At 41.0% G+C, this 14,207-nt stretch overlaps 2 protein-coding genes across 3 annotated transcripts in view; one reads left to right on the top strand and one right to left on the bottom strand.

Annotated features, from left to right (window-relative positions):
* The window catches only part of RDM1 (RAD52 motif containing 1), a 40,448-nt gene extending 33,569 nt beyond the window's left edge, over positions 1-6,879 (top strand). The window contains exons 6-7 of the mRNA XM_088442428.1: positions 5,169-5,257; positions 6,348-6,879. Of these exons, the coding sequence (XP_088298554.1) occupies positions 5,169-5,257; positions 6,348-6,452 (194 nt within the window). The 3' untranslated portion in view covers positions 6,453-6,879. The remainder of the gene's footprint in view (positions 1-5,168; positions 5,258-6,347) is intronic.
* Positions 6,880-7,403: 524 nt separating this feature from the next.
* On the bottom strand, positions 7,404-11,869 carry LOC148540614 (somatotropin-like). 2 transcript variants are annotated; one of them, XM_088442430.1, is made up of 5 exons: positions 11,813-11,869; positions 10,015-10,172; positions 9,227-9,349; positions 8,001-8,150; positions 7,404-7,807 (listed from the first exon to the last, which is right to left on the bottom strand). In XM_088442430.1, the coding sequence occupies exons 1-5, from the start codon at positions 11,820-11,822 to the stop codon at positions 7,610-7,612; spliced, it is 639 nt and encodes a 212-aa protein (XP_088298556.1). In that variant the 5' UTR covers positions 11,823-11,869; the 3' UTR covers positions 7,404-7,609. The 2 variants fall into 2 exon arrangements, with proteins under 2 accessions (XP_088298556.1, XP_088298555.1); XM_088442429.1 differs by having other exon boundaries at positions 11,789-11,861.
* Positions 11,870-14,207: the final 2,338 nt, after the last annotated feature.

The following is a 14,207-nucleotide window of genomic DNA, read 5'->3' as shown; positions in this document are numbered from 1 at the left end:
CTCAGGGTACCCAGGTTCAGAATGGAGACCCTACGCTCAGTTATACTGGCTATGGAACCTGGGAATTTTATGGTATCCCTGGATATTCAGGATGCATACCTGCATATTCCGATTGTTTCAGCTCACCAATGTTTTCTCAGGTTGGCAGTGTCACAACAACATTTCCAGTTTCAGGCTCTGCCGTTTGGCCTTGCAACTGCGCCTCGGGTGTTTACAAAGATCAGGGGATCCGCCTGTTACAATACCTGGACGACCTCTTGCTACTAGCAGGGTCCTCAGAGGTACTTCACCACCACCTGCAGCTAACGATATTTGTGCTCCAGGTACACGGTTGGTTAATAAATTGGAAAAAGTCCTCAGTGCTTCCATCTCAAAGAATGCTCCATATGGGGAGCCCTGTTGGATTCACAACAGCAAAGGATTTTTCTGACAGCAGAAAAGATCTCCACTTTGCAGACGCCTGTACGCGGATGCCTTCACAATTGCCGAGTGTCAGTCCACTCAGCAATGCAGTTACTGGGAGTATGCTAGTTTCATTCCCGGCCTCTGCAGCTATTGGTCCTCTCCAAGTGGGACGGATTTCCCCATCATATACGGACTCAAATGGTGGTGCTCTCTCTGGAGGTCATCTGTCGCTATCCTGGTGGCTACAGGCGGCTCACCTCAACAAGGGGCGTCCCTTTTGGATCTCGGACTGGGTTCTTCTGACGACGTATGCCAGTCTTCGGGGCTGGGGCGCAGTGACGGGTCCACATCCTTTCAGGGAAGGTGGACCACATGGGAATCTGCACTTCCAATCAATATATTGGAACTGCGGGCAGTCTTCAGGGCACTGCAGCAAGCCAGACTGTTGCTTCACGGAAAACCCGTGCAAGTACAGTCAGACAATGCTACGACAGTGGATTATCTAAATCGTTAAGGAGGAACTCCAAGTCAGGCGGCAATAACAGAGTCACACATTCTGACATGGGCGGAAGGCCATCTACCAGCCATATCGGCGGAGTTCATTCCAGGAGTGCTGAATTGGGAAGCGAACTTCCTCAGCTGTCACGACGTGCATCCAGGGGAATGGTCTCTTCACCACGAAGTGTTTCAACTCCTAGTGGACTGGTGGGGCCTTCCAGACGTGGACCTCATGGCCTCTCGACTAAATCACTTCGGTACGGGTCAAGGACAAGAGACGCCAGTGCTCTATTGGCGGACGCTCTGTCAGTCAAGTGGACTTTCCAGTTTATGTACCTGTTTCCTCCAATCTCCCTTCTTCCTCTAATAATTCGGAAGTTCAAACAAGAGGGAGGCATGGTCCTGCTGGTGCCTCCAACGTAGCCCCGACGTCCATGGTACTCAGATTTTCGGAGTCTTTCCATCGACACTCCGTGGCTGTTGCCTCAACATCCGGACCTGTTGTCTCTGAGTCCTTGCCTCTACCCAGGTCATCTGTCTTTGATGGCGTGGGTCTTGAGACATCCCTCTTAAGGTCCAAGGGTTTTACCGGCTCTGTGGTTAACACCATGCTCAGAGGACGTAAACCTGCTTCTGCTACAATTTACCACAGGGTATGGCATTTCTATTTTAAATGATGTCGTCCAAAAAGTTATGACCCGCAGGTGTTTGGGATACCCAGAGTGTTGGCTTTCCTGTAAGTGGGTTTAGACCTTGGTCTCTACCTTGCTACACTGAAGGTCCATATCTCGGCCCTTTCAGTGTGGTTCCAGCGAAGGATTGCTCCTCCTCCTGACATCCTTCGTATCCAGCCTCCCTTTGTCCCTCCTGTAGCACCTTGGGATTTGGCTGTTGTTCTTAAAGCTCTCCAGAGCCTTCCATTTGAACCACTGGGCTCAGTGGATCTCAAATGGCTTACTGCCAAGACTGTTTTTCTTCTGCCATTGCTTCCGCCAGAAGAGTTTCTGATTAAGGGGCTCTCTTTTGTCATTCCCCATTTCTAGTTTTTCATAGGGACAGGGCAGTGCTTCGAACTCGCCCTGGGTTCCTTCCTAAGCTGGTCTCTAGTTTCCACATTAATGAAGAAATTATTGTATGGGCCTTTAATTCCTCAGACCTCTCGGCAGGGTGGGTCTCATTGCATGTGGTACGTGCCCTCAGGATTTATGTGGATCTTACCAGTTCTTTTCAGAAATCGGACTCCTTGTTTGTTCTTTATTGCTTCCACAAGAGAGGATAGCCAGCTAGTAAACAAACTTTGGCTAGATTGCTTCGAATGACTATTTCTGAGGCTTACATTCATGAGGGCCTTCCAGTCCCACCTTCTGTTACTGCTCATTCTACTCGGTCTGTAGGTCTTTCGTGGGCAGCTAGTCGTGCCTCGGCTGTACACCTTTGTAAGGCGGCCACATGGTCTTCTATCCAGACCTTTTTGAGGTATTATTATGCCTTTGATACCTCTGCCACTCAGGATGCTTCCTTCGGGCGGCGGATTCTCCTTTCTGCACAGGAGCGTCCCCGCCATTGAGGGTACTGCTTTGGGAATCCCCAAGGTTTCCTGTGGACCTTCTATGGACCTTGAAGTAGAAAAGTAGAGAGATTGTAAGAACTTACCCTTGTTCTCTTTTTCTACGAGGTCCACAGGGCGCCCACCCTGACACACCTGTGCTTCACATGGGCTTCGCTCTGGTCACCGGTTTTCCATCTCCTATGTGAGAATGTGATTCTCGTGTGTTCCAGACTTATCTCTTTTATCCTCCTCCGGCCTTTGGCTTGCTACGTAACTGAGGAGCCTCCGGCCCGGGGGCGGGGTATAGAGGGAGGCCCTGTTGCAAATTTAACTGCATGGTCTTCGTCATCACCTATACCCCAAGGTTTTCTATGGACCTCGTAGAAAGGGATAACAAGGGTAAGTTCTTACCATATCTCTACTTTTTATCTGCATACCACAAATCTAACCACTTTTTTTTTTTTAACTGCAATAAGCATTATATATATATATTTTTTTATTGCTGGGGGGGGGGGGGGTGTTATATATAATTCCTTCTTTTTAGTATACTCTCATTAGCCATGTGTTGAATTTTCACCACTGCCCGGGGATTCGATCTCCCAGACTAACATGATATACGCCTACATCTTATTTTACGGTCACTCATTCTGGAGTGCATTCGGGTACTCATTAGTCATTCACTGCCTTTTGCACATGACTGATAGTAGATACTCTAGGCACCCTGTATATGAGCCTTCTGCCACTAAACTTTCACTTTAACTTGAATAAGATGCATTCAGAAATTTAAACCTTAACTTTTGTTTGAGATTTCCTGGATACAATATACTTATTTGCTATCTTTCATCAAGACCTGGGTCGCTTTATATCGCATAACGATCATTTATATCATATACACTACGTAGGCAAAAGTGAATGAACACTGACAGGAAATAGATCAACGAGATTTTATTGACGTCCGTACTTTGTTGGTCCACCACGTGCAGCGATTACTGCAGACACCCTTTTTGGCAAACTGTCCAGTTCCTGGACAACAGCAGGCGGTATGTTTTGAAATTTTGCCTTAAGTGCAGTGACCATCTGTGACACTGAATGGCGAGTCGGCCTAGAACGCACCCGTCGCTCCAATTCGTCTCAGAGATTTTCAAGATCTGGACTCTGAACTGACCAGTCCATCCGGGTTACCGAATTTTCTGTATACCAATCTAGCGTCACCCTGGAAACATGATAGGTGGCATTGTCGTTGTGTTTTAAATATTTGTTGCCGTAGAACGAAGTGTTCTTGTCGAAACCGACGCATTAGTTGCCACTTGGAAGTCGTGTGCAACGGGGGTGTCTAATCTCCCTTTTTTCTACATAGTGTATTTTTCTACTTATTAACACACAGTAGAATCTGGTTGCTTTGGGCAACATCTCCATTTCTAAAAACTCTCACTTTAGTAAATATACCCCTATATATCTGTTCATCTCACATTCTGTGAAGATTGGATGTGCCCTATTGTGATCTATTTGCTAAGGTTTGTGTGCGACTGAATTAGTGACATATAACATGTTGCTTCAACATACATAATCGACATGCAAAGACTGCATGAAATCTAATGGCAACGTGTATGATATATTAACACTGTATATTTTGGTATATAGGCATATCTAAAGATCTATCAATTAAGTTACTCCCTGTGATCTTATTGCTGGTTACACCTACTGCAGCAACCATAATTATCTTCTTCAACACAGTGTGTATTCTGCTGTAATTGCATATTTTGAGTGTTTACACAAGTATATTTTCGTTTTACTTAATTGTGGCAAACAAGGAAAAATGTTTTAAGTTGATAATTATTAAAGTTGTTATAAGATTCTTCTTTTCTTACTAAACCAAGAATGAGACCCTGTACGAAATATTGGTCAAGAGAAGTATTGGCATACTAGTATTTTGGTCCCATCATACGCTGGGCCGATAGTTATTGCGCCCAATAATCGAGGGTTTTTTCCCCCTCCGTCTCATCTGTCCCTATCATCCCTTCTCTTATATATGTGTTGTCGTCGTCCCCCCAACCCTCATTTCTATCCCTTCTCGCCGGCTCTTATCTGTTCCCTGTCTTTAATCACTGTCCCCTTCATCCCACCCACTCCTGTCTGCCTCATCCCCATCTCCTTGTGTCTCATCTTTGTCAACATTTCTCCCCCTCTATCATCTCTGTGCCGAACCCCCAACCCCCCCGGGGCTACAGGGGTCGACACAGAACAGTTGCCTCCTGTCAGCACCTGAATTTTTCTAAATCTTGTAAATTGCAAATATACTGTAAGTGATCAGTGATGCAGGTTTTGGTTTCATCCTCTTTAATTTTCAGATGGGATAAGTCAGACACCAATAAATCCTGGAATTAACAGGATTGTTTCCAGTGCTACCAAACGTAACCATCAATTCAATCAATCCAGAACAGCGGTTCTCAACTTTTCCTAACAGTTCATGTGTTGGGGATATCTGTCTGTGGAAGCAGGTAGTATAATTACCGACTCTGCAAAATAGATTAACTCACCTGTGCATGATTAAAGAAATCCACAAAACATGACATGTTGGTGGTACTTGAGGACTGGAGTTGAGAACGCCTGATCCAGAAGTTTTTATGTAATGAACAATCAACACGGCAAACAGTAGTTAACAGTAATAATGCTACACATGACAATTCTGGAATTGATACCTCTTTATATCCTACAGACAGTGGCAAACTCGCTGTAGAATATGTGCCAGGTAAAGATGATACTGTGGACTGTTTAACAGAAGAGGAACTACAGGGACTCATCCAGGTACACGGCAGAAGTGCAAACAATGTCACAAAATGCTCAATATACCTTTTATTTCAGTGTTATATAGAGATAGCAATGAGCAGTGGGCATAATATGCAAAGTTTACACACTGCAGAATGCCCTGAGGAGACTGTCTGCCAGGAACTGTATAGGGGGAAATGGGTACACTAGGAATTGTGTATAGGGAAAGGGGTGTGTGGGCTTCGGGAAGAATACTATAACATGACGTGTCGGCTTGCCCTGGGGATGAGTTGCCTCCAGGAGTTGGAGTAAAATTAAGGGAGAGGGGAGCATTAGATTAAAGCACAGTTTTTCAAACTCTGTCCTCAGGACCCCAAACAGTACATGTTTTCCAGGTCTCCTCACAATATAACAACTGAAATAATTTGCTTCACCTGTGGATCATTTAAAATGTGTCAGTGAGTAATAAACACACCTGTGCACATGCTGGGTGACCTGGAAAACATGAGCTGTGTGGGGTCCTGAGGACAAGAGTTTGAGAACCACTGGTTTAAAGGTGTGTATAGATTAAATCTTTAGTTTGTACCCAGAAGTTTTAGACGACCAACATAATGAAAAGACCCAGGAGTCGTACAACTTCTCCACATGGCTCCAAGACCTATGGAAAAATACTATGCAAAGTGCAGTGTTCTTTTGTTTTTGTTTTTTTATTCATCCCAATTCCCAGTAAAATAAGAATGTTTGTGCAGCAGTAAAAACAAAAAAAAAATCTGATCTGTAAAAATTGAATCTAGCAATCTCCAGTAAACTGCAAATAGTATGCCAATGGTGTCCGCTTGTAAGATTTACCATTAGAAACCCCATATCTTCCAGTTTGTTTAGAATTTAATTTATGGAATTAATTTTTTAATATACATGCCTGTAATACAATAGTATCAGTGAAAATTCCCTCCAATTATCAGTAAAAAAAAAAAATGCTCAAATATTGACAATTCTGTTGCACTCAGCTGTGCAGCATATAAAATAGCTGTTGATAAAAACATTTTTGCATCATAGGATGCACTATTTTCTGTCTATCCTAGTGCTGAGTTTCTTCTATTGCTGTTATACCAAGTGTGTTGTGCTGCAGGTAAATGACTTTACATGGACACCATTGGATCCAGGAGATGGAGAGGAGCAGGAGAACCTGGCCGAGCTCACATTCGAGGAAGACACTTTGGTAGATGGAGAATAAGAGAACATTTCTGAGAGATGATTTGTATAAAATGTAACTTATTTTATAGATATTGGGGCTTGCCTTCAAAATTATTAATCCAACTTCTCTATCAACATATATAAAGTCACCTGGATTCTTTGATGGCTGCTTACAGAATAGCATTGCTTACATTATCATTTTATCTGTTGTCATGGTATGAAAGCTTGTAGCCTCTTGTTTTCTGGTGAAATGTAACTTCTGTTTTAAACAGACTTAAAACAACAGGTTCTTATCTGATGTTAAAGTATCTTAAGTTACAGTGACCATATTTATTCATCTTGAATGTTTGAATTCTACTTTATGAATCCCCTCAACATGTACTGGTAGAGTTGTCATTTGAAAGAAAGTTACAATGAGCATCCATGTTTTTCCAGTATGAAAAGTAATTAAAAACAAAACAAAAACATTCTTGGTAAAACTTCTGCAAATGATTCTATGGTGGAAGTGTGGTACTGGGGAGTTGGGCTTCTTTTAAAGATATTTCCTGTTATGTAGGAGCGACCACGTTCTATTCCCAGTACTCATTTTTAAAGAACTAATGGGATATAATAATGTGTAAACCCAACTACTTATATACAACAGTAGTGGTAATTTGCAGTAATTAACACCACAAAGGGTATCATTTGGTTTAAGTGAATCATAGCCCTAATTTGTGTAGAACATTAACACCTACAAATTTATATAATACATAGGTACTGCATGTCTTATTTTTAACAATTTATATCATGATTTTCTTTTTATGTCCAAACTAGTATTGTGATCTGTAACAAAAATTTTCATAAGCATTTAGTTTTTTCATTCAAAAGTAATTACCCCCTTCTTCTTTGGACCAGGACCACTTATTCATTATAGCATACGCAGACACATTCATTCATGCTGTTACCATGATTTGATTAGTCACATACTGTTATATACTTTTAACTCCTACAATTGCATCTCTTATACTTTTATTATTGTACAATATATAAAGCCCTTAAGAACACAAAGCATAATACATCAGCAATAAACATACTTTGGTAAGGAAGTGTAATTGTGCCATTACATAAGATTTGATCCCCCCCCCATCAACTGAAGATAAAATGCAGCGTTTGTCTGGAGGACTCTGGGACGGGCATTACTGAATATTCATTTTCTGATTAAAAGGTACAGTTGCTTTCCACAAACCTCCGGCATTTCATCACTTTTAGGTAGGTCTCCACCTTGTGCATGTCTTTCTTGAAACAGGACAGGAGGTTGTAAACTTTTATCCTTGGATCTTCGCTGCGCATGTTATCCAACTTATAAAATGGTAAAGTCAGTAGACCATAGTTGCGGGCATTTCCGTCATCTAGTTCCTGTTAATAAAAACAAGTGATGACTAATTTTAATAACTACTATATACTGCATTTACTGTACACAGCTTGTGCACAGCAGTATTCATATTGTTTCAGTCAGCAAGGAGTTCTCTACAACCCATTTGACATTATCATTTTCTTTTATTTACTTTTTCACATTGTATATTCAGATTGTCCCTGGGGTGATACTTACTCTCATGAGGACATGTAATCCTTCATCAAGGTCCCTCAGCTTTTCAGAGACTCTGTCTGAGTTCCCAAACACCTGGTTGTTAACAAGCACTCCCACTGGTGTCATCCAGGTCTGAATGAGCATGAGTGAGAAACGTAGTAGGTCCATATCCTGTGATATGAGGATGGTAGATGGAAATGTTACTGGACATTGCTTCACAAAAAAGGCCCATGCAGGAAACCATCCAACTATATCCTTTACTGGCCCATAAATTCTAATATTCTGTGGCGTTAAAAAAAAAAAAAAAGAGCTAACTCTTCACACAGATATCCGTAACACCTGGACTGTTAGTGGTGCACAAAGACTTTAGTTGCCCATGACTGCTTCATTTAGAAGTTATGGGAATAATATATCCATTATTGTATAATATAAGAATAGAATAAGCCTCACGTTTTGTGACCATATAAAATATATTCAAGACATTGAACTGAGATGACTTCTACTGTAACTTTTCAGTCGGAGGAAGGTTATTCCTTGTTAAGTACAAGTTTGAAATAAAGCAAGTTGTTTTAAGAAATGTATAGTCTTTTCAGATGTTTTCCCCCTTGACATTATTTAATGGAACACTTTCACAATGGCTCGTGTGATATGTCACTGGTCCCCAAAGACTATATCTTCTAGCTATGATCTCACCTACTTCATTCTTGTTAATCAATTGAAGAAGACAAATTCTCCAACTCACAAATTAGAAAACATATATTTAGTGTAGGACTGTAGAGGAATTTGAAGTTGCTCTAAGAGGCCAATAAAATGATTACTTTCATCTACCCTACACTTCAAAAATTACAGCCACTATCTGGTTGGTTGCCATGGGTAGTTTTGATAAATATTCCCAATTAGTTAATCCATCTACAGTGTGCAAACCTAATTTTGGAAAACCTGGACAAACACTTTTTAAAAAAGGTCAAGGGAAAATGGATTTGTGGATTTGTCTAGCAACAGATCTAGGAAGACAATTTACTTTTTAAGAAATAGAAAATAAGAGCGGGACTGAAGGTTCTACATCTCCCCTGCAAATATGAGTATGAAATGTGAGAACTAGATTTTGAAAGGTGTTAGAACATTTGCACTTGTGATGTTCGCAAGCGTGCAGACATTAGCATGTACAATTAAATATTCTATGTAACACAGTCTGCATGTGGCACTTACTGTAGAATCTTATCTCATGACCATTTTTTATAACTTACTGACTTCTGATGTGTGTTGTCCTTATCTGTTGGGGCCGGGATGGTTTCTGAGTAACAACGCTCTTGAAGGAGTTTGGAGTTTTTATTTGAATATCTCTGATCTTCAGGGATATACGTTCGTTCCTGGAAGTTACAGTTGACTGTTTAGCAATACGCTTTGCTGTGCATGTATAATTTTGTTGACAATAATTCAGTACATTGGCATAAAACCTATAACAAATTAGTATACAAAGCAGCATGACCACACCAGAATAAAATTACATGGTAAGTAACTTCTGTACAAATTGCAACTATTTTCTGGTTTCAGCCAGCAGCACAAAAACTTCTCAAACTTTCTTAACTCTGGCAAAAGCAGACTATTTATTACTTTTTGTTTCTCCAATTATGAATTCTCTAACATACTCATATGGAGAAGGGTGTGTCTACTGTTGCTGCAGTGGGCTTCAGTGTAATCCTGACTTGAGGCTACTTAGGAAAAAAAGTCACTAATCATTCTCCATCCATAGTAAATGCTTATGCTCTGATGGTATCTCACTTACACTATGCGTTTCTACCTGAATGGAGGATTGCATTACAGCAGTATATCCGTTTTTAAAGCTGCATTCAGGCCGATTTTACCTTTTTTTGATTTCTCAAAATAATTCTTGGATATCAATAAACCTGAATATTTGTTTGGTATTTGTATGAACCATGTGTGTTTTTTATTTTTTATGGTGATAGAAGATTGTAGATGCTTGTAAATCTATAAACTATGCAGTATATCTCAGTTAAATTCTTGTGGTACTTACATATTCTCGGTATGTATCTGTAACCATTTGGTGAAGGTAATGTGCCCTGAATGCAGCACTTGTAAAGAGATTAGACAGAGACAGCTGGGGAAAAGCATTAAAACCTGGAGGGCTTTGGAGGCACATTATGACTAGGAGTCCAACAGAGGAGCACAGCCCTGGAAAAAAAAAATTAAACAGGAAATGTTACATTGTACACTTTACTTTTTTTAAGGTTTTTTTTCTACTTTTATTATGATTATTTATCTTTTAAAGGAGATGTTCATTTTTGGCAAGCCCCACTTCCTACCGGCACATATACACACACAATCCCCCTTACCCAGCTTGTAGATAATGGACATTTGGTTTTGATCTCTAGTAGCTTATGTACTCTACTTAATTTTCCCATATGCAATTATTTTTATTTGCCGCATGATTATAATCAATGAGATCTGCGAAAGTGATGTGTTCTTATGCAAGCTATTCTTGTGTAGATCTCCAATTAATTTATAGAAAATACTTATTTATATTGATCAATCTGCCCACGTACTCTGCAATTTTTTTTTCTTTGCATGCTCGGAATCTATATTTATACAGGTTGAGTCTCCCATATCCAAAATGCTTGGGACCAGGGGTATTTTGGATATCTGAATATTCCGTAATTTGGAATATTTGCATACCATAATGAGATATCTTGGGAATGGGACCCAACTGTAAACACAGAATGCATTTATGTTTTATATACACCTTATGCACACAGCTTGCAGGTCATTTTATACAATATTTTCAATAATTTTGTGACTCAATGCATGTGTACATACATGAAATGCATTTACGTTTCATATACACCTTATACACAGCCTGAAGGTAATTTTATAATTTCGTGCCTTAAACAAAGTTTGTGTACATTGAACCATGAAAAAGCAAAGATTTCACTCTCAGTCATGCCGAAAAAAAAAAATCAGTATTTCTGAATATCTGGATATGAGAGACTCGGCCTGTATGTAGATTATTCTAGGCATGTGCAAATCATACTGTGATCTCTAATAAAACTCAGGTATGAGTGTTTGGGCAACTCTGTTTCATGTAGCTCATGGTGTGTGGTCCTTTCGGTGCCCTAGACTTACTTATTAATAGCTATTATAGCTTATGAACCTTTGCTGCACTAGACTTAGATATTGTTCGTTTTTAAAGCTCATTGTATGAGGATATTTTGCTGCACTAGATATAGTTACTGTTAGTTCTTGTAGCTTATGGATTGTGACACTTTTCTTCTTAAGATCTAGTGTGATTTATCAAAGCTTGGAGATAAAGTACCAACCAATCGGCTTCTAACTGTCATTTTATAGGCTGTGTTTGAAATATGACAGTTAAGAGCTGATTACTGATTGGTTTTTTAGCTCTCTCCAAACTTTAATAAATCTCCCCCTTAGTTATTGTTAGTTCTTGTATCTCACAGTATGTGGATCTTTCGTTGCACTAGAGTACCTTTTATTGATCATTCTTGTACCTTTAAGGATTGTGGACCTTTGCTGCACTATACTTAGTTATTGTTCAGTAATGTATTTCATCGCTATACTTTGCTATTATAACTACATATTCTTAAAGTAGAAAACCATTAAAAAATGTCTGGTTGGCTGTTTTTTTTGGTGGTTATCTATCATTATGATCTACCGTATATATTTTCCACTGAATATGCCTTTTATATTTAGGATTGTTCTTAATATAATCCTGAGGTACACATTTTGCATGTATGCTAGGGTCTTTTCATTTTCAGAAATCTAGAAATACATACCTGCAGGAATATGGAAACACATACCTGACGCCATTGCCTGAAGCTTGCGGTGCCGCTGATGTAAGTTGCAGATCTTCTTGAATGTGAGGACAAGGTCCAAGCTGAACCATTTTATATACTCAAAGTAATTAATAAGCATAAGCTTTGTACGCTAGTCACTACTGTGGTCAGGGCACAACTTATACATATATATGAAATGTTTCTCGTGTGACAGTAATTTAATATGGATAAAGCTTTTTGACATTTATCTTGTTTTTAGAACATTGTATACCTATTTCATTCATGCCATGCCGTCTAATGCAGGTGTACAGACTTTGCTCTGATAGGAACGTGATTTGTATTTGCGCACCATACTCTTGACCATTTTGGATCCTTACCTTGCACAGCTTGGTTCATTAAACTTTATATGACAGTCAGAATATTTACACTACCTGCCAAATGCTTTCATAGGCTATGTTTACTTTTTAACAGCTTATGGGAGTAATGTAATAGGTCCTGATTTGGCAAAAGTGCAGATTTTTCTGCAATTTTGCAAGTGATTTGAAGCAGACAATTTTTTTAAAGCAAAACCAACCAAAAAAATAACAGAAAATGGGCACGATTCAATTCAGCGTGATGTAAATAGCGCCGGGAGATAGCTCCCGGAGCTATTCAATTCATCGCGCTGTTAGGTCGGGAAGGCTCGTTATCGCGCCTTAAACATGGTGTTTAGGCGCGATAACGGGCATTCCCCGACCTAACTTCCCGGCGCGAGGCTGTTTTCCCGGCGCTAAGGGCAGAAAACAGCCTCGCGCCGGGACTTTTGTCGGATTTCTTCTCTCATCCCCGGAGGGATGAGAGAAGAAATCATTAGTCGGACTTGTCAGCGCGGTGTATTGAATAGCTCCGGGAGCTCACTCCCGGAGCTATTTACATCGCGCTGAATAGAATCGAGCCCAATGTATCAATTTTGCTAAATTAGGACCTATTACATTTGGTAAATGTGTTTAGTTGGTCAAACACGTGCAAATATGTTTGCCAGGTTTTGCCACTTTTGAGAAGATGAAGAGGTGGGTAGGTTTATGGCCCCATCAGCAAGTGTGCGTATTTGACGTTCCAAGTGTGTAACTAATTTGGTAGTAATGTTGGGAGGCCAATGTTACAAGTTGCCATTTCATTTAGGAGTCATGTTTAGTAAAAATGACCCTTAAGGTAGGTCCATAAAAATTGTAGGTATTTAGGTGGGTAGTTATAAAATCTGGGGGAGAGATAAAATTGTAAAAAAAAAATTTAACAACCAATCGGCTCCTAACTATCATTTCTTGAGGGTCCAAAGGGCTCCACAGAGAGACAGTGGGGTGTAGGTGGGATTTGGGGGACTGGACAGCAAAGCTTTTTCAATCCCAGGATGCTCTGGTCCTTCCCCCTATACCCCGCCCACAGCCTGAGGGCAACTCATTGGTGTCCGGCAGGAGTTGAATCACCGTTATAACAGTGGGGCTGCTATTAAGCAACCCAAGCTTTTTTTTAATATGATTTACCTTTTCATTTATTTTACTAACAATTGCAGCAACGCGAGACAGACCTTTGGACGTCTGCACTGCTGCTCCAGCATCCCTCCACGCGCCATGTCACCAACCCTTGGCTAGGTAATCCCGGCGGGGCTCTGAGGGGGACCTAGCTAGCAGGGCTCCCCAGACTGCAGCTGGGACTCAAGGGGTCAGGTAAAGCGGATCCCCGCTTGCGGGTACCCGCATATATACGCAGTCAAACCTCCGGTCTCAGGAGACAGACCGGAGGCGCTGATCTAGACACCGGTTCATCCGGGACTCCACTAGGCCACCAGGGTAATACAAGCACTGGCGCAGGGCACAATTTAAGGCCAGGGGACCCAGTGGTTAATGTCCGCATAGGGGAGAAGGCGCTCTCCCTGCCCCAGCTAAGGGCGCCATCCCACTGCGATCTTGTCGCTCCTCCCTCACCCTCCGCCCCCTCTAAGACTCACTGCAGCCATTTTCTGCATTCAGGTCTCCGGGAAGGCTGGGTCATGTCTTCCTGTATACCTCTCCCAAGGGCCAGGTTATACAGCACTATAACCTACCAGCCACTGTGGTCTGTGTAGTTGATTTTAGAGCAGTTATATTGCATATTCTATATTGTATGTGACTTCTGCTAGCGCTGTTTTTTTTCCCTATTACTCAGCTTATATCTTTCTCTATATTCTACTATAACCTTGGTATACTAAGGTATAGCGGGTTCATTGTACGTCAGATCTCCCTATATTTGTGAGGGATATCACATACTATATAGTGCTGTTGCGCACTACACTGTGCAATATTGCACATACAACTGGGTTGCTCACTGCACTGCGCCACTTTACATTTCTCTTGCAGCTATGTCTGGCAGAGGCAAGGTTAACAAGCAACCTGCTCCTCCCACT

The sequence above is a fragment of the Taudactylus pleione genome, unplaced genomic scaffold, assembly GCF_031769625.1.
Source record: "Taudactylus pleione unplaced genomic scaffold, aTauple2 ptg000018l, whole genome shotgun sequence".
Lineage (NCBI taxonomy): Eukaryota > Metazoa > Chordata > Amphibia > Anura > Myobatrachidae > Taudactylus > Taudactylus pleione.
This window is presented reverse-complemented; position numbering and strand designations above follow the sequence as displayed.